The following is a 19,108-nucleotide window of genomic DNA, read 5'->3' as shown; positions in this document are numbered from 1 at the left end:
TGACATGTTCAACAGCATTGCTTTTGGGAAAAATGTACTGTATAGCCACAGGAAAACGATTCTAATGTACTAGATGTCAGGATTTCAAAAGGTAATACTCAATTTGCTGGTGTAGGTAACGTTTTTAATAACGCAGCTTCACAGAAATGTAGGCAATTAAGTAGCACTGGAGTTAAGAGATGTGGTAAAAAATGAGCAGTTTAGGACTTCAGATCCAGCATGTAGTTTCTCAGGTTATTTTGAAGAGAGAGATTTTTTTAAAGTTTAAAATGTTTAGTCAAGTCCTAAAAATTGGGGTGGGAAGACAATTTATTTTGTGATGATACTGTTAAAAGTTACTAAAGTTCTAATGAATAAGTTTATATTTTGTTAGGCATGTTAGTCTAGCATTTTTCACTGCCAGCTGTGTAAATTGACAATTGATTCAAGTAATTTTTACAATAGTTTTTGACACAACTTGTAGTTCTTGAAATCGGGAATACCCATTCAACTTTGGATAGTGAATAAACATCAAAACATCCAGCAACAAGGATGCAACATGATTTTCTCTGATGGCAATTTTAATTCAGTTCATCTAACAACTGCCTGCATATAGGAACAATTTCAAGGTGTTTATCTTTTCTCTCCTGTTCCTGTGTGTTAGAGGGAAGATGCTGTTAGTGTGAAGAAAGGTTCCTCTGTCTTTCTGTGCCAAGTCACGAAGGATTTGGTGCTGTGTAGGGTGATGCTGTTCCAGCCCAGAGGAGGAAGGACTCCTTTAAGGAGTCATGGCTCCATTCTTTTAATCTCGCCAAAAAAATGTCCCCTCTACTCCACACCTCAACCGCTGCATTTTGCAGTTGGGGCTGTTGAATTCTGGCAGCTTCTGTATCCTTCTTGTCTGCCAAGTTTTTATTCTCTGATGCTTTCAGAAATGTTACGGTTTCTGTATCTGAAAGAAATAGACTTTCTGCTAAAATCTGTTGTGTTATTTTAAAATACTCACGATTTTATGCGCAATTGGGAAGCTATTTAATGTTTCATAAATTATTATATGCAATGAGAGATGTTGGAATAAATTTTAAAATGGCTTATTTTGTCATACATATTGATTTCCTGGTACAGCAGACGTCTGGCATAGATTCAGAAGGGCTTGGATCTTCCAAAATCCAGTTGTTCCTTGCTTCAGGAAAATGTCCTCTTCAATATCCTAAGTAGATATTTGTTCAACTTTCCTTTACTTTTCTACATTTTTAGAACAGCTACCAAATCTGCAAAAATCTGTAGATGGGGCATTTAGAGAGTTATGAAATGCTCTGAGATCTGTAGAATAACAACTCCCCTGCCCCAGGCAACCCCAGGCACTTTGGTACGTTATTCTTGCTTTCATGAAATACATCCTTTCCTGTTGATGTAAAAAAAAAAAAAAAAAAGACATGAATACTACAAGAAGTCTCCTAGTATCTTGTAGTCAAACTCCTCCTTTTTGAATTTGATGTTAAGTAAGCCAAGAATTTCATGTAAGGTTATGAAAGAACTTCATAGAAAGAAGTTATAGAAAGAAGTTTAGAAACTTTCTTTGTGTTCATTAACAAAGAAATCTGACTTCCAGGGAGAAGAAACACCCTGCTGCAGGACTCCACGCCTGGAGTAGTGCGGTGTGAGAAACTCCTGACCAGTAGATTTTGATACCTTGTGCAGTCCCGTTTCATCTGTATGATGGAAGTGGTTGTGCTTGTGTTTTGGGACAAGACAAGACAGACTTCTGTTGTGAGCAGGCTTCACATTTTTAGAGATTCAAAGGTAGACCAAAAGTGGGTCTTCCTGGTGGATGCAAATTCTTGAATAATGAAGTCTTTGCCCTCAGTGAGACCTAATCTTCACTGTAAGGCTTTGACAGTGTATTGATTCAAATGATAGATCTTGCAGTGACAGAAAAGAGATTATTAGAGAGAGAGCGCTTATCTGCAAGAGCAGGTATGTTAGTTGACTATAGAGTAGGGAGCAGAGTGCTGGCTGGGTTTACCTTTAGAGGAGTATCTGCTCTTCTGTCTGGAAACATGATGGCTTTCACAGGTTCTGTTCTCCCATTTAACTCCCAAGGATTAAGTTTGAATTCTTTTCTGTGCACAGATCTGTTTGCTTTGTGATGCTAAGAGAGGTAAACCTGGCTCTTAACTTGACCTCAAAGTATTCTTAGTGCACTTAAAATAAGAGGAAAGGTTGTTTGCCAGTTCCACTGAGAATGAAGTATTTAATTTCTTACAAAATTTCTGTTAGTTATGGTACTTGATTCTTTGAGAACGCTGGAGAAGCAGCACCATTACCTAGCTTCCACCCAGCAGCAATTTCATGGTAGCAAAATAAAAAAGATAATGAAATTTTAACAGAAAATTATAGTGATGCTGGATGAAAAGTCACAGAATGAAAGCTGTAGTTTGTGGCAGTGAGCACTAAACATTTCCATTAGATTTAACTTGAATGCTGAGCTGCAATTATTTTTCAGTTTGGTAAATTTAACTGATGTTCTGCATCTAAGCTAAATAAATTTCTGCTTTTTTGAAGCAGGGTCCTCGGGAAGCTGTTATTTGGCTTGCTGTACACCATAAGCAAAAAGAAGCTGTAGAGATCTTCTCCAGAGAAATTGCACCAGCTGGAACTGGCATGGGTAAATATTTACATCATCTTGTAATAATTTTACAGTGAATTTTTTTTTTTTTTTTGTCCCTGAGAATGACTAGCACCCAAAGACTTAGTCGTGTTCAGTTTCATTTCTGCTGTGCTTAGTGACATTATAATTGTTTTTAAAGGTATTTATTGGTGTAGAAATGGGACCTGCAGACATTAGCAAAATGATAAAATGAAAGTTCTGGAGGTTTACCTCTGTTCTTTTGAGACTCTTTATCCTTCTATTGCTGCTACTGTCCCTTCCTGCTTTTCCCCCCCCTTTCCTCGTTTGTCTTTTTCCTACCCATGGTTACACTGATGTGCAATAGCGTCTTACTCTGTTTTACCATGTTATTAAACCTCAGTGATGCTATTAGACTTCACTGGCAATAAACATTAAGAATGTTATTCAGCTGGCAAAATTTTACCACAGTGTCCAGCCGGTCTCTTCAGCACTTTATCATCTGATGTTACTGCAAAGGATTTTTATATATACTACTGTACTTCTGTTTAATGTGTAGCTGCTTTTGTAGGTAATTAAAACTTTCAGATATAAACCAAAACTTTTTAATACTGCAGTGATAATGCTAACAACCTGCATCTAATTTTTTATTCACAGGGTATCTTAACTACCAAACTTGAATTCTGATCCTGCACTATTAAGTCTTAACTTCAAACGAAGCTGTCTTTTTAACATTCGATTTTGTATAATTTTGTGATGTACTGCAACTATTGCAAGATGTTGGGGGTTTTTTGTAAGTGACTTGTGAGGTAAAGTCAAAATACTGGGATTTAACCAATTTGTCTTCGTATTGAGTGTGTATTTGAAGTATTTGCATAAGCATCACTTAGTGTGAAATAATCTATGCTGCTGTCATTTACCAAATGTTTGTTCCAAAAAAACCTTTACATTTGCTCTTTGTAGATGTCATTGGATTCTCTTCACTTTCTAGGATGAGTTACCATTCGGTTATTTTGCACAAACTTCTTTTCCCACCCTCCCTACTGCACGCCAGCCCCGTTTTTGTTCTCCTCCCAAGCCACCATTGTATCAGTCTCAGCTGTAGGTGGCACGTTCATATATTGTGATTTGCTGCTTATGCTATGGATACTTGTCCTACCTTTATTATCCATTTAAAATTGGGACACCTTATTTTGAGGACTAGAGCTCAGATACTTTGCAGTGGCTTCTATGTATCTTACTGAAGAATATATCCAGGATTTACATAGATCTTCAAAATCGAACTCCATGAGCTTAATCTGAATCTCTCAACTTCATAGCAAATCTAGAATCCTGATTAATGGAGGGGTGGGTAGGTGTTGCCTTGCAGTTGTGGAACTAATAAACATCTTATTTTCAGTGGATGCAAAATTGTATGGAAGTATGCACATTCTGTGTTGTGGTCTTTACAGTGGTAGCAGAGATACAGTTAATGCAAGGCAGACTTTTTTTTTTTTTTAAAAAAAGTTGTTTTTATAGAGGCAAGGTCAATGCATGGTCTTCCCCCCCCCAAGACAGAACCAAGACAGAATATGATCATGTAGAACTAATTGCAACTGTTCATTGAGATAATTTTAAAAGATTCTGCAGTTCTGAAGACTGGTTAGTAGGTCAGCATTTAGCATGGATGTGAGTTGCTTCTAAAGACTTTTTTCTCTAATGAATGAAAGTTGGACCAAACTGCCAGTTCTATAGTTAGTTAACGGTTCATAATTGAAGTAGTTTTTCCTTTTTCATTAACTCAAGTAGACTATGTAACATAACTGAAAGTAAAGATCTATAAGTATTTATTTTATATATGCATAGGAAATCCCCTAGAAAATATCTTTTTGAACAAAGGAAAGCTGGGTAGATTTTAAAATAACTACTTATTTGTAAGATCCAAAGCTAATGGACATGTCTCTCCAATTCTTAATCTGTGCCTTTTTTTTTTTTTTTTTTTTTTTTTTTTTACAGAGCGATTACTGTGTGTATAAGCCTTGCTTGAAGTCTGAAAGTGCTAGGTTTAATAAGATTTGGGTTTTTTTTTTCTTTCACCATGGTTCTTCACAGAATGAAAAGTTTTAAAAAAAATAAATCCGTGCTACCTGGGTTGGGTGGAGTACGTAGAGGACTGAAATTGAGTTAACATGATATGTGAAGATCTGTGTTTCAGGGTGGCTGGCAAGGTGTCCGTTCACACTATCAGGGCTTCTCACCATGGCAGATTCATTCCTGTGTAGAATCAGGTTAGGCAGTCTGCGTGGATGATGGGGGGGTGTTGGTTTTGTTTCCTAAAGGAACAGTTTAAGCTTTTTAGAACATCCTGTGGCAGCTATTATTAAAAAAAAAAAGATAATTATCCTTTTGAATTCATAGAATAGCTGCTAATGAGCAGTAATGGGAAAGAGCATATTTCTGGAATCATCTGGGGCATCTGGTGATAAATAGCACTTTTGCTTGCCAGGTACAGGACTGCATGCAAGAAGGTTGTTGGTGTGCCTGATATAAATTACTAGTGTCAGAAGGTATGAGAACTGTTTATTGGCATGCTTCAGAGTGCTTGAACAACTGCATAAATAGTTATTTTTTTAATTTGTTGAAGAGATATTGCTTCATGCAATCACTTTCATTTGCTGTCATGTGGTAGGTTTCCATTTTACCTGTACAGATAAATTCAGTGTGTGCAGAGAAGGGTCAGAATTGGGATCTAAATGCTCAGTAGGCTGGTTATTGATGTGGAATACTTTTAAGTTAGTGGTTCTGAAGAGTCTTTTTTTCTTTTCTTGTTTTCTTCAATGAGACTTAAGGGGAAAAAAAAAATTGTGCAACATTGCCAAACAATAATTAGCGGTGTACTAATAACTGAATCAGCTTAATGATGTTTAGTTTCTGACAGCGGGGTAGGCTGCCAGAACTTGCTGTGAAGAGCAGAACAAGGAGTACCTGCTGCTTAATTGCCTTAAAACAGGCAGCTCCATAGGCAACACTTGCATAAATGGGTGAGTGATCTTGGGAACAGAAGCCAGAACCAAGATTGTTGTTGTCCAGCGTGAATTCTCTAGTAACAGCACTTGATACTCCTTTCCAAGCCTCTTCTCCCTCGGCTTATTTGCCCTCTTTGTTTCACTAGGCCATTTTTGCAGATGGTTACAATTCTCCAAATTGTCACAGCATCGGCAAGAAACAGCGCATGCCCCGTGGCAGTTCGGTCAATCTTTCAGGAGGGTGGGACTATCCACGGGCAGAGAAGAACCCAGAACTGGAACCTCCCATACCCCAAGTGCTCTGGGCAGTGAGCACCTGGGGTCCCCTTTAGTACAGTGCTGCACCACTTCTTGCCACGCAGCACTGAAGGAGCACAGCTGCGGCTGACGCGGCTGGCGTGGGTGGAGTGTGCCTGTAGATGTGGGTTTGCACAGCCCGCGTGGATCTGTGTGTGATGTAACCCCGTGTGGCTTTGTTCTGCCAGAAGGGTGGCAGTGGTGGGGATGCACACCACGTGAGGCTTTGAGCATGTGTGGCTTTTCCCAATGAAGACAGAAGCACCCTTTAAGCAACAAGTCCTGCATCCCAAGGATTGCCAGCCTGGTCATGTCCCCTCGCCAGCTCTCCTGTGTTAGCCCTCTTCCAGGAGGAGAGCTGGTAGACTATTCTCACGGTAGACTGAGAACGATAGCAAGTAACTCTTCTTTCTTATTTTGTATGTTTTCTTAATGAAAAACTGAGGAAAAGCAGGAACAAATTATAAGTCCTTTGTAATGAGCAGCAAGGAGGGAGGTGTTGACTTGCAGAGTGATGTCACCTGAACTGGAACACTTCATTATTTTTGGGGTATTTAACAGTGCCCTCCAAAAAATAAAGAACACTTATTCAGTCTGTACCAGACAAAAAGGTAAAAAGGATAAATTTTGTTCTTCTGCTTGGACTATAGAGACTGTGGAGTATTGTTCTCAACTATATTCTTCTTTCATCCCAATAGCAGGTTGGTGTTTGTTACTCTGTGATGTGTGGACAGTTGTACAGATAATAGTTTTCAGATATATAGCACCTTTCATCCAAGAATTTTTAGCAAGCTATGTAAACGCCGTTGACTAAGCTTTCTAACATTTAGCAACATTGGGAAGTAATCTCTCTGCTGTACAAATGGTTTCCTGAGATAGTGGAAGGAAGCATAACCGCAAAAGAATTTGAATTAGAGTCCTTTTCTGCTTTTCCTTTAAGAAATGCTAGAGAGGAGCTCCACCAATATTTAAGGGGACCGGGCTAGCTAAAATTTAGGAACGGGAAGAATAAAGAGAGAGAGAGCGAGAGAAAGAAAGGAGACTTGATGATTCAGAATAAGGGTGAGGAGTCCTAAGAGCTCCTTCTCTGCTCCACAGGATTTTCTAGTACTTGTACATCTGAGAGGGAAGCAGCACCCAGCCTAGGCTATTAGATTTACCTGTGTTTATCAGCTTCATCTTTTGAGATGGAATCGGGGAGCACTGTCACTCTGGGGGTTTTGTCAGGTTGTCTCAGCCTGCTAGTCACTACTTGTGGAGCCCTGAGCTGGGTTTGGTAGGCAGGGCTGGCAATACTGTCATCATATGAGAACTACAAGTTGTAGGTAAAAGAGGTATACATTTATTTAATAGCCAGTACTAAAAGCCAAGTTTTGAGGGCTTTTACTTAGGCTACACCCGCATCACTTGAATCAGAAGTTTTCTGAGCTATTTGCCTGATAAACTTCGGGAGGGAGTTCAGTTACAGTTTTTCAAACGTGTGGGGAACAACAGTAAGATGAAAAGAAATTATTTTTCTTCCTGTGATTAAAAAGCATATTACAATTTTGTTGAGGAATTGTCTTCCTGATGCTTCACAGCAGGACTTAAAACTTACAATGTTAGGTCTTGAGTGTCAGAGATGTACTTTTTAGCTCTTCTAGTGAATTTAAAGTCTTAATGTCAGTATTTCTTAACTTTTGACTGATTTTGCAGCTTTGATTGTATCCAAAAATGTTTTGAAATAATACATATTTTGTGTATTTGTGTATGTAAAGGATAATAAAACTTGGGCCTCATAAAAGGAGAGTGCTCCATAACTTCTGATCAACTGGAGAGTGCCAGCTCCCCCCACCCCACTTGTGGTAGATCTTTCCTTCTGATAATCAGCAGAAAGACAACTGTCTCAAGGTGCCGTGCTGATTTGAAATTCCGGATTTCTTATGAAATCTCATCCTCTGTGCCAGAAAGAAAAGATAAAGGGATTCTACCTATATGTTGAAATGAGCTGAAGCAACCAAGTGTGTGGGCTCTGCCATACAGACCAGGAGTTGAGACCTGCGAGTCTGGGGAGGTGGCAGCTTTTTTAAAAAGCCTCCGTAATCAGGAGTGAAAGGCTGAGATTTTCATAGCTATTCCCTAACATTTTTTTTCTAATGCTTTTTTAATTCCCGTTGTTTTTGTTTAAGATTAGTGAGGTACATGAGTGTACTTGCACAGAAGTTTTTCGAAGTATTATTAAAAACCACGGATGAGATTCTTAAGCCTGAAGAAGAATTTAAAGTTACTGTATATAGACATGCCATACGTTAGAGAGTGATTTGCTGTTTATTTTCTGTTTGGAATGGAAGGCTTTTACTGTAAACTTCTGTTGAGCATGGTATTTAGTTTGCCAGTTTGAACACTTAATCAGTTTTCATTTGGATTATGCTCTTCTGATGAGCTTAAAGGGATACAAGTTTTTTAAAAAAAGAATAAAGTCAAGGATACAAGCTATTAAAAAAAGTCACAAAACCTAATCCAATCTTCTGATTGTTTTACTGTTAACACCTGAGTTAAACTTTCAATTGGTAAAAGTATGCTTTCTGTTTATTTCACAGTACTTTGAACCTTGATAAGAGCCAATTTTTAACAGCAGCTGGCAAGCTTGCTTGGCTTTATGCACGTATGGTCTCCTGAAAAAAATAAAAACTTCAAATGTGTCTGTAAAATGTTCAGCCTTAATAGTGAACTCTTTGCACCTATTTTCCTGTTCCATAAAGTGAGCTTTTCTGTACTTGGCAGCGAAGAATCCTAGGCACGTAGATTCCGATTTTTACATCGGTGGTAGCCTGTGGGAGTTCAGCGAAGCTCTGCGTTTCCCAGTCTGTAGCAATTCACCCTCAATTCGTAAAAGCTAGCAATCACAGAGCAGGTTTGTACTGCTCTGTGCAAATGTCTTCGTCATGTACGGTCTGGTCAGCAATAGGATTAACATTTAAATAATTTGGATGTAGTGTATTTATTTTTTCAACTTTAATTCAGATGTTTTATTCTGAATAAAGTGCAGTGTGGAAGAGGCTCAAGAGGAGCCTTGCTGTGGGAAATTGGCATTTATAGTTTAATAGGGGTTCGGTAGCTAAGAAATGTTTTACTAATAGCTGAAATCATGTGCTGACCCTTATTTCACATCTAAATGACCGGAGTTTGACACTAAGATGACAGCTGGTTAGTACAACTTGAGATTTTAAAGTGCTTGAGTATATGTAAATATTATGATTGATCTCCTAAGCATGTTGGAAGATACTTCCAGAAATGTTCTCATTCTAACAGTTTAGTGCAGTCCTCAGTTTTTGAGACTAATACTGCAGAAGATAGTTTATCTGCTGTATTCGGAGGACGTAGATAGAATAATTAAGGACATATGATTGACCCCTGTAAAAAAGATTGGATGCATTTTGTACTTCTGCTCAACTATATTGTAGGAACTGTTGAATATAAACCCTGTGATTTTAGATTTGTCTAGTTCGATCATTTAAAAAGAAATGCTTGAAAAGTAGACTTCTTTTGATGTCTGTTTTTTGTATATAAATATATATATCATTCCTTAAAGTACGTAGTAAATAAATTAATGTTTTGGTTGAGCTCATTCATTCACCAGAAATATAAAGGACAAACCCTTTAGGGTTAAAATCTGTTAAGTTGGTAAGCAAGAGACATTGTATTTTGGATCTCTGTGAAGTTCCAAAGAAAGAAGTGTCACCTGTTAAATTTAAAGCATTTAAAGCTTTTCAGATTTCCACTAGTCAGAGCATTTTCATGCTTTTTTCACTCCAAAACATTTTATGAAAAGTTTGGTTCAGTGTAGTATCTTTGCTTCAGATACGGCATAATGTTTTATTCTGTTGAAAAATACACCGATTTCTATGGAAATATTTATTATTTTTTGGCAGAAGTAGGTTTAAAGAGCGAGAAGAATAAGCCAAAATTGGGTGTGGCCATTAAAGTAGGATTTGAGTAGGCTAAGAGGAACTATTGAGGAGGCAAAACATAAGGCTCTTCGCCATCAGAAGATCCAGTGGGGAGTTACGAGAGCTGGAAGGAATGAAGCTTGTTTTGCTGGGAATTTGCATCTCATAGATAGGTTGATTGCAGGTTCCGACTGGAGCTGCTCCTGCCGCAGGGCATTTTGCAGGGTGTCATACCTATGGCATAGATGGCAGTGTATTAGAATATGGTGGTTCTGCATATTGAAATAGGTGCTTGTTTGGGCTGATCTTGGGCATCTTTTTGCCAGGGCTGGTTTTCAGTGGATTCCACTCCCTGAAATGCTTGTATGAGCATTGGAGCTGGTGCAGGGGAGGAGAGAAGAATGAGACAAAGGATGAACCGAGAGCAACATTGGTTTTTCTAGCACTCTCTTGTTTGCCTGCTACCACTGTGCATGAAATTTATCAGAAACTTGCTGTCTTTTCCAGCATAGCATATATGATTTTTAAAAGTATTAGTACTTGCATGTCCATCCTTGGATGAGTTTTGTAGGGCGAGAGAATAAAGAAGATTTAAGGGGCAGCTGGATAAGGAAAACATCTATGGGGATTCAGAAACAATGGAACTGCTGTATCAAGGAGTATATCGAGTGGGCTTCATCTTGTATTATCCACATGCACAGCTGTCGCTACACTGCTGCCAGATCATAGGGTTGTGGTGATCATGGGGTGTTAATGTGCTTTGATGTTCTTGAGATTCCTCTCCATCCTTCAGATTTGGATGAAACATGCCATTGGACCCAAAATCTGGGGTCTTGCAGGTATGCTGGAAGAGTCATGGACACGGAGGGAAAAAAATGACAAATATAAACATACATACATACACGCGCAGAGGGTGATGGTTTGTTTTTCCTAAGGTAATTAGGCTGAGAATGGCTAAGATAAAGTAGGCTAGAGGGAGGAGTCATAAAATGAAAAGACAGGATGACACTGGTATGAAGAATTGCGCAGATTAACCAAAGAGCAGCACTTGCTAACGAATAATTGATCCTTTATTTTGTAGATTGAGACCTTTAAGCACAGAATCCTAAGAAAGGGTCCTATACCAGTGCTTAATCACCTAGAAAGAAGTAAATTTAATGGACTTAGTGTCTGACATTTCTCTTACCGTGCCATATACTTGGGAGTTAATGAAGGTGGTGGAACTGGAGTGGTGTAATACCTGGTACTGACTCACTGCTTTTAAGTGCCCAGCCACCCTGGGAATCGGTAGTTACCAGGCTAGATCCTAAACTACAGTGAGGGAAAACGTTCTCAGAAATGGTGGGGTCAAACACTTGAAGCAAAATAAATATCACGCTACTTAGTTTGATTACACCAGACAACTACTGTACCTACAGATGTACAGAATATAAACTGATCGAAAGGAAGGTCTCCAACTTAAATGCAGTCGGCCTATTTTGCAATACATCAGTTTTGTGACGTTCTGAGGCACAGAAGCTGGCAGGTAGCAGTGGTGAGTTGTTCGTGAACTTGAAGTGAAGCAACTTGTTCAGGAGGGTGACTGGTATGACAGGAGGGCAGATGGGATGACACCGTGTTTAGGGATACTTTTGTCTGCCTTGAGGAAGTAATAAATGGATCTCTGCTAACTAAAAAGTGGTCTTGCAAAGTTTCTGGGAAGGGAGATCAACAGCTTCAGTTTAGCTGATAATCTTCCCAACTTTATATATAACGTTATCAACAGTACTGCAGCCTGATTGATACTTTCTACAAGTATGACCAATTGTTGGTGTCACTGTAGGTAAACATAGGTATTGCAGGAGGGAGGGAGGCAGAGCATCTACAGAGATACTTAAGCAAGCAATGCAAAGTAAAGTACAGCACGAGAAGATCTTGTTAAAGGAAGTGTCATGGGACAACAGTTGCTCTAAGGAGACGACAGTTAATTTGGCAGAAGTAGGTCTGGCCACAGCGACAAGGCTGCTGTTACCTGGTTGTGCTTCACCTTCCGTTCCTTCTTTCAGTTTAACTGGAGAGATGTAATGGAGATCTGAGCGCTGGGTTGAGGTGTGGTGGTGTGCTCCAGGGGTGTTTACACAAATAACAAATCACTGATTCTAAGCCATAATCAATTTAAGATTTGCTTCACCTTCTCTGCCTGAAGCCTAAAGGAGAACTGCATATAGATAAAATTAAATTGTACTTGCAAGTGCTCCCATCTTGCTTACGTTCGCATAAACAATGGATTGGATGATCCTAATAACGTTGCAACTGGAATATTGGTGTAGCTTTGCTCTGCGCTTGCGTTCATGTGCAGAGGTAGCTGTAGTATCTCCAGAGGCAGATGTGCTGTTACAGTAGCTTGTGCTGGAGAACTTTGGAAGACTAGCAGTAGCAAGCAGCAGGAGGAGGTTGTGGTAGCCTCAAGGTGTGAGCAGTGGTTGCTCTTGGATGGATTGTTTTCTTGTCAGTGTTTAGAGAACTGCTTTGTTGTAGGAGCCAAGTTCCATTGTGTGAGAGCGGGCAAGTGAAGAGCTTTCTTCCAGAGCTTTCAGGAAGTTGAAATTATGTTGGAGTAAAATCTGGTACCCTTAATGAGCAGTGCGGCTGCCTAGCAGGAAGCGAGCCTTGTGACAATCCGCAGATAATTTAAATTAACTAGCTTTATGAACTTACATTTTCAACCTGACCTTACCATACCCAGCCTCCTCCCCCAGCAACTTAAATAAACAAACTAGGCACATAATTCAGTAAAATAACTTCAGTTGGTTTTAATGTTGAATGGCAGATTTCTGCTTGAAGGAGTGCCCAGGTAATACGTATAGGGCTGACTCTTCACTGGATCACTGTAGGTTGTGTAACACTAATGTAAGGGATTCTTTCACATTCTGTCCGCTACCACATTTTTTTGCAGCAGAACTTATTAGGTAAGGAGGTGGTAGTTCATGGCATTTTTTTGGTTGAAGTAATTATTTTTTCCCTATACTAAAAAACATCTTATGTTTTGGGGGAAAGAGGGGAAGTTAGTGCTAACACACTTGATCCCTTCCCATTGTTCTCAACTGTAGCAGCTTGTAAAGGCTGCTAAAAGTAAAAGTCAGAATTTTGGGGTTGGTTTGGTTTTTCAGCCTCTGGCCCCGTGAATGAGTTAAAACATGCAAGTACTGCACTAGCACACTGGCCCAGGTGGCAGAGCATGATGGACTAGCCTCAGGCAAAAGACCTCTTCCGTACCTTTTAGGTTTATTCACTGTAGTTACCATCTCTGAATCATTCAGATGTGCACTGGATTTTAGTTTTGTTGATTCCAGATGTGTCTCCAGTTGGAGCAGTGTGATCAAGATACGTATCTCGATCGTACTACTGTGTAACCTCGAGTTAACAGCCTTCCTCTTCAAAAACTCCATTAAACCACCTTGCTAACCACTATTGCAGGGAGCTCACCTCCCGTGCACATGAATGTGTCAAGAGTGTAATCTGTGCTCTGGTGTACCCTCTGTGCTGCCGCTGGTATGTGGCCACGGTAGCAAGGCACTGAATCCAAGTCAAAACAAAGTAGAGGTTATTAGTGTGAACTTGGTACTACAGCAGCACAGTTACATGGCTTTTAGTCTGTGTGGAGCACAGAGAGAATTCACACCTGGAGGAAGCATGAAGCCCATTTTAGCCGGGATTAATTTGGGTAAATACACCATACGGGCAGCTTTCCACAGCATTTGTGTTTAAGGGACTGCTTAACACACTTTGTTAATTCCTAGACTCATTTAATGTATGCGCTTTATGATTTCTTTCCCCTGAGGAACTCTGTGGAGCTGTGATGTATTGTGCATGCATGCTGTCCATGCCAGAAAGAAGGGTGAGAAGCTGTGCTCAGGATGAGGAGAGCAGAACTGTTTCTTTCAGAAGTACTGAGCTGGTAGATGGGTTTCATGGTAGCAAAGCCTGGCAACCTAATATATGTCTTTAGGTCATGTGTGTATTGCATTTGTCAGTTTTATGTATATAAGATACATGTATTAGGTCATATGGCAACCTAATACACAGGAGTCTAACTGCAGTGCTGACTTCTGCAAATCTGGTATGCTAGTGACTTAAGGCCCTAAATTACTTATGTATCAAAGAGAGAGAATGAGATCTGCAGTACCCAGCACCTTAAAAAAGCAAAGTTAGCCAGTGAAAATGCTGAAGAGGAAGATGCAAGTTAATCTGAAACAGTTAATCCAATAAGCAAAGTCATATTAAACAGGTATTAAACCATGGTTCAGGTCAGAATTGTTTCTCTGCTCTTTTTAAAAGTAAGTAAAAGAACAGCAGTAAAAAACCCCAAAGCTAAGTTCTTTTTCTATCAAGTGTATTGCCTGACTGGCATTGGAATACAAAACGTTTGGAAGAAGAACCTACGAATTTAGTTTATACTTCACACATTTTGAAACTAATTCATTTTTTGTCAGAAGTCACAGTGCCTTTTACATGTTTTGCCTTTTTAACTGCTGCATAAAATACTCAGTTTTATTCATTTATGAGAACATACGTAATTTCCTAGGGATTTCCCAGTATTTATTAAATGTGCATTATAGGAGCATTTCAAGACGGCTTTAACAGTAATTTTTGTGAATTTGATTTCCATTTGCAGCACCTGGCCTCACTGGCATTGTTGGAGGGCGCCCCAGAGTGTAAGTTAACTCCCCATCGTTACCTTGTTGTAATGTGTGATGGTAGCGTTCCTGCCACTCACCATCACAAGCTTCCCCACCTTGAAAGAGCAGCCACAGAAGCAACTGAAGTTTCCTGTTGCACGCTGTGCTTAATGACTAATGACAAGGTAATAGTGAGTGCTACAAGATATGTAGGCAGATAGTAACATTCTTTATTGAATTATTTAATATGAGTCATGTAAGTCTATGATCAACTCATAACAATGTCTTTGCTTAATGAGCTGTAGGAAGAACTTTAGATGTGACTTTATGGCAGGGCAGAAGCTCAAGCATGTGCAAGGACCTGCAGGTTGCTGGACCAGGTTTCTCTTGTACTGCTTAGTTTGGAATATGGGCACAGCAAATTTATGTTTGTGCCAACCCACTTACCCTAGAAATGTGAGGTCGAATGTCCCAGAACATCCCACAAAATGTTAACATGAACCCATTATGTGAGCGATCTGAACAGAATACTGTTGAGAATATTAAAAAAAAACTGGTTTGATTCAGTATTTTTCTAGATATGGCTAATATCTGCCATACTCGAGAGAGCGTCTAAAACTTTCCTGTCACTAAGCAAATACTTCAGTATTTGTCTGTCTTGCACGTGGAGGTGGGGGAAGAACCTGTAGATATCTTGCTAGTATCTCTCTGCAACTAGCCTACGTGTCAACATGGGGCTAATGCATTGTCATTTTTTTTTTTCATTTTAGCTACTCCCCCTGGTAAAATTTTCTTTTTTTTTTTAAACAAAATCTTACTTTCTTCATAATGAAATCAAAGGAATTTCTACACTTCTCAGGCTTTCTAAGATGTTTGGAAAACTATTGCTAATCGTGGCTAAATAGCTTTTAATTTCCGAAGTGTTTGTGTGGTGTATGGATATTCTAAAGATGTATGATCTGACATTTTCATTAATTTCTGGTTAAATGCATTTATCCTTGTTGGTTTTGTATGTCTAGGTCTCCAGTTTTGAAGCCATTTTTCTTCTATTATCCCAAAAGCAATGTTCAGGTAAGACTTACTGCTTAAAACCTGCTCTGTTCTCTTTGAAGTCGCTTGAAAAATTCTGCTGACTCTGGCATTTTTCAGTGACTTTGAGTCCTAAAACTGCGAAGTATTCTGGTAACTTTGATTAAAAAATATTTTCTCGGACACTGGTGTTACTCCCGCAGCATGTTTTACAGCGGTTGAACTTGCCAACCTTGCATTTTAATTGCTGCGGATTTTGAAATATCTTGCATCAAAACTGAACTTCTCTTTTTCAGGTTCCTGGAACTGTAGGTTTGAATTACTTCTACTGCATCTGCAGAGTGGTTATGAAAATCATGTATTTTGAGAGTTAACGGTCCCTCTTTAAAGAGAAGGCAGTTGGGTGTTCAGAGTTGAACATCAATCTTGTGAACTTGGACAAGTCTTCTGACTTTTTGGGGCATCTATATTTTGTATATACTACTGTAAATAAGTATTAACATCAGTTAAATTTCCCCAGATGCACACAGGTTTTGGTCTTTTCCTTCCAAATACTCTGCCTATAAAAATAGGAATAGTAATTTCTGCTCTTGCCTATATTGCAAAAACTGTAGGATTATGAAAGCCTGTGCAACTGTTGTGATGAGTGTCCCGGAGGAGCCCATGAGTGAGATCTCTCTCTGTGGCCCTACTCGGTTGGTAACGATAGTTTCTTTCAGTCTGAGAAGTTACGGGTCAGGTGACGGGGTGGCCCTAGGTGGGAAATTACAGCGTAAGATGAAACATTGAGCTAGAGCCCTACTTTCCTGTTATGCGTGTACGTCTGTCTAGATCGAAGTCTTCAAGACAAACTTGAAGAAACTGGTTGTCCTGTGAACTAGAATGTTTGGATTTATAAATGTTGGTCTCTGTTTTCTGAATGGAGACTGCAGACAAAACTGCACACACGCCCTTCTTTTTGCAAGGCCTTTAACTGACTTGAAGCTATTGCAGGCATCTCGTGCCAAGGCATCCTAATGATGATGCTTCTCACTTAGTTAGAGCTTTCTCACTCATTCACCATCGAGGAAGCAGCCAAAGGCCAGAATGTTGGTCCGTGTTGGACCACAGGTGCTGTGACAGGGTTCTGCATAGGGTAGTGGAGGGGAGCAGGAGGAGCACAGGCGGCAAGTGAAAAGATGGGGGGGGGAGCGAGGGGGATGGACACAAACAAAACCCAATTGATCTAAACCCCAATGTTGTAAAACTGTTATCAGCCAGCAATGTAAGTGTTCTAAGCATTTCAGAAAAGGACTATTTACTTTTTTCACATGCGTGCAGTGTTTGGCACAGGCAAGCCCACATGTTATACTTTTCTTTGAGTGATACTCTGCATTAATGGGAAATAATTTAAGATTGATTTTACAGAGGAGATGCTATTTAGTTATTAAAACTAAGTTTATAAACTGTGTGTAGAGGAAAAGCATTAGAAAAAACCCCTACCTTTCCTGTCATTTAAAGAAGTTCAGCTACTTATTTTTACAGTCAATTACATTTTGCTTTATGCAAATGGCTTTTCTTTGCCAAGTTCAATATGAAATTATTATCTTTATGGGAGTTTAGCCTCCCACTGTTTTGTAAACATGCTAATTAGCGCTGTGTTCCAGACTTCGTAAAATGCTGTTGAGATTAAATAGTAACCTAATTCAGCAGGGAAAACAAGCTGTGTCTCATGTGCTCTTTTCAATACAGAAAATCAAACCCCTTGCTCTGTGTAACTAATCTGAGTGCGCTGATACACTATTAGCAACATGCCACGTGACCTATCACTGCTGGACTGCAGTAATACTAAAGGTTATGTAAAAGTGTGGTGGAAGTGATTCAAGTCCTTGATTCAGCATTTTGTCCATGTATTAACGACGGTGGTCTAGGTAGAGATTACAGAGTAAGTAAGGGATAAATTAACTGCTTTTCTGGGTTGGAAGTGCAGTTACAAAGAGTCTAGCTGCCCTAGTTCAGCATTTGACCTAAAACCAAAAAAACGCCGTAAGGAGATTTTCAGATATGTTAACATTGCCACAGTGGGTTCTTTTGTTTTGTGTTTGATAACACCTTTCTGGATGTCAGCTTGGGTCCAGTATTGCGTGCGTTGTTTCCACCGCTCTTATGCAATTGTCCTAGTTTATCATCTATCACCGGTGGTGTTAGTGCGGACAGTAGTTACTTTCCGTGTGTGCTTTTCCATGTTTAAAAACATGTTTTAAAAACCTAAAACTCTTCCCTAGGGAGAAAAATTCCAGCCAACGCTACTGAAGGCAAAAACAGGTTTTTCTGAAATACATATTTATTTTTTTTTAGTCTTCCCCTTGCATAAGCATTGGAGACCTGTGTCGCTGTTGGCTATGATCTAAGAACGATCTTAAGAAAGAGGGCTGAGTAGATTTACCTTGCGTTTGTTGACAGCTGGGCACTGATAACTGCTGCAGCTGAGTTGGTGTATATTGTTTTGTTGTGGCAGCGTGACCTGATTGTACGTCTGAGTCTTCAGTACTGGGAGTCCTCCAACGTAGATGAAATGGACGGAGTTAATTTTTCAGCGTGATTGTGCTGTATGATTTAATTGGAGAAACCTTTGCTTAATCTTAAGTGAACAGGCCAACCAGCTGATGAGTTGGCACACTTCACTATATCTATTTTTTCCGATTTCTTTGAGGGCAGGGGTAGGGAGAGCATATCATACAAGGTGAACAGCATGGCATTCTGCAATTTCATATTTTCATCTCAACATAGATGCAAAATATCCAGTATAATTTTATTTTGTTCTAAGTTGCTTTCACAAAATTTATTTGAAGATGACGACAGGATCCAAAGGGAGGTTTTTCATTAATATGGACAGGGACATTAAGAAGAAAAGAGGTTGGTTATATCATGGAAGAGCTGGAAGAGGAGATGGAAAGAGAGAGATTGGTCTTGCTTTGAAACAGACCCAACTAGATAGATCACTTATTTGATTTTTATGCTCTTTTCCCTACACAAAGATTTCTTTCTAGATTTATAATAGATAATTATTGTGACTTTCTAAAAGGGAGTGACAGAACCTTATCCATAAAGCTATTACTGAAAATGTGCCAGGTCAGTACTTAATTAGAAATATATTTTATTTATTGACTTTGCACTGGATTTCTAATTTTACAGTTTGAAATTTGGTATCTTTTTCTTCCAGATCAACCTGTTTTTAAATGGTCAGCATGTGGAGACATTTGAGGAGGATCTCACATTTACGTCAGATGAGGTTGTTTCCTCTGATCCACCTAAGAGGAGCAGTGAATTGAAAGGTCTGTTCATCTTTTATTTGTGAATGCATCATTTGCTATCTATCAGCCTGGAAAATCATGTTAGATTTTGTCTGTGAAATATACTTTTGCCTCTTTTTATTTTTAAGTCTGTTGCAAAACACGTAAGCTACTTTTATTGGAAGGAAGGAGGTTAGCATCACACAGTATAAAACATGTTTTGAAACTAACAAGTATGTAAGTAAATTGTCCAGAAAGCTTAAGCCTTAGACACAAATGAAGACAGTTGAATGCTGCCTTGAAATGAAAA

At 39.2% G+C, this 19,108-nt stretch overlaps 1 protein-coding gene across 4 annotated transcripts in view; it reads left to right on the top strand.

The window, feature by feature from the left end:
* Nucleotides 1-19,108, top strand: part of LOC130147724 (uncharacterized) — a 65,594-nt gene that overhangs the window by 31,980 nt on the left and 14,506 nt on the right. For 3 of the 4 annotated variants that reach the window (XR_008821312.1, XM_056335303.1, XM_056335324.1), the window contains exons 13-16: nt 2,545-2,647; nt 14,494-14,533; nt 15,517-15,568; nt 18,729-18,840. Coding sequence is in view for 3 of the 4 variants with exons in the window: in XM_056335303.1 (XP_056191278.1) it covers nt 2,545-2,647; nt 14,494-14,533; nt 15,517-15,568; nt 18,729-18,840 (307 nt within the window). In the remaining variant the exon portion in view is untranslated. The remainder of the gene's footprint in view (nt 1-2,544; nt 2,648-14,493; nt 14,534-15,516; nt 15,569-18,728; nt 18,841-19,108) is intronic. The other variant, XM_056335313.1, reaches the window with a different exon arrangement.

Source organism: Falco biarmicus, chromosome 1 (genome assembly GCF_023638135.1).
Source record: "Falco biarmicus isolate bFalBia1 chromosome 1, bFalBia1.pri, whole genome shotgun sequence".
Lineage (NCBI taxonomy): Eukaryota > Metazoa > Chordata > Aves > Falconiformes > Falconidae > Falco > Falco biarmicus.
The sequence above is the reverse complement of the archived record's forward strand: the minus strand, read 5'-3'. Positions and strand labels throughout refer to the sequence as shown.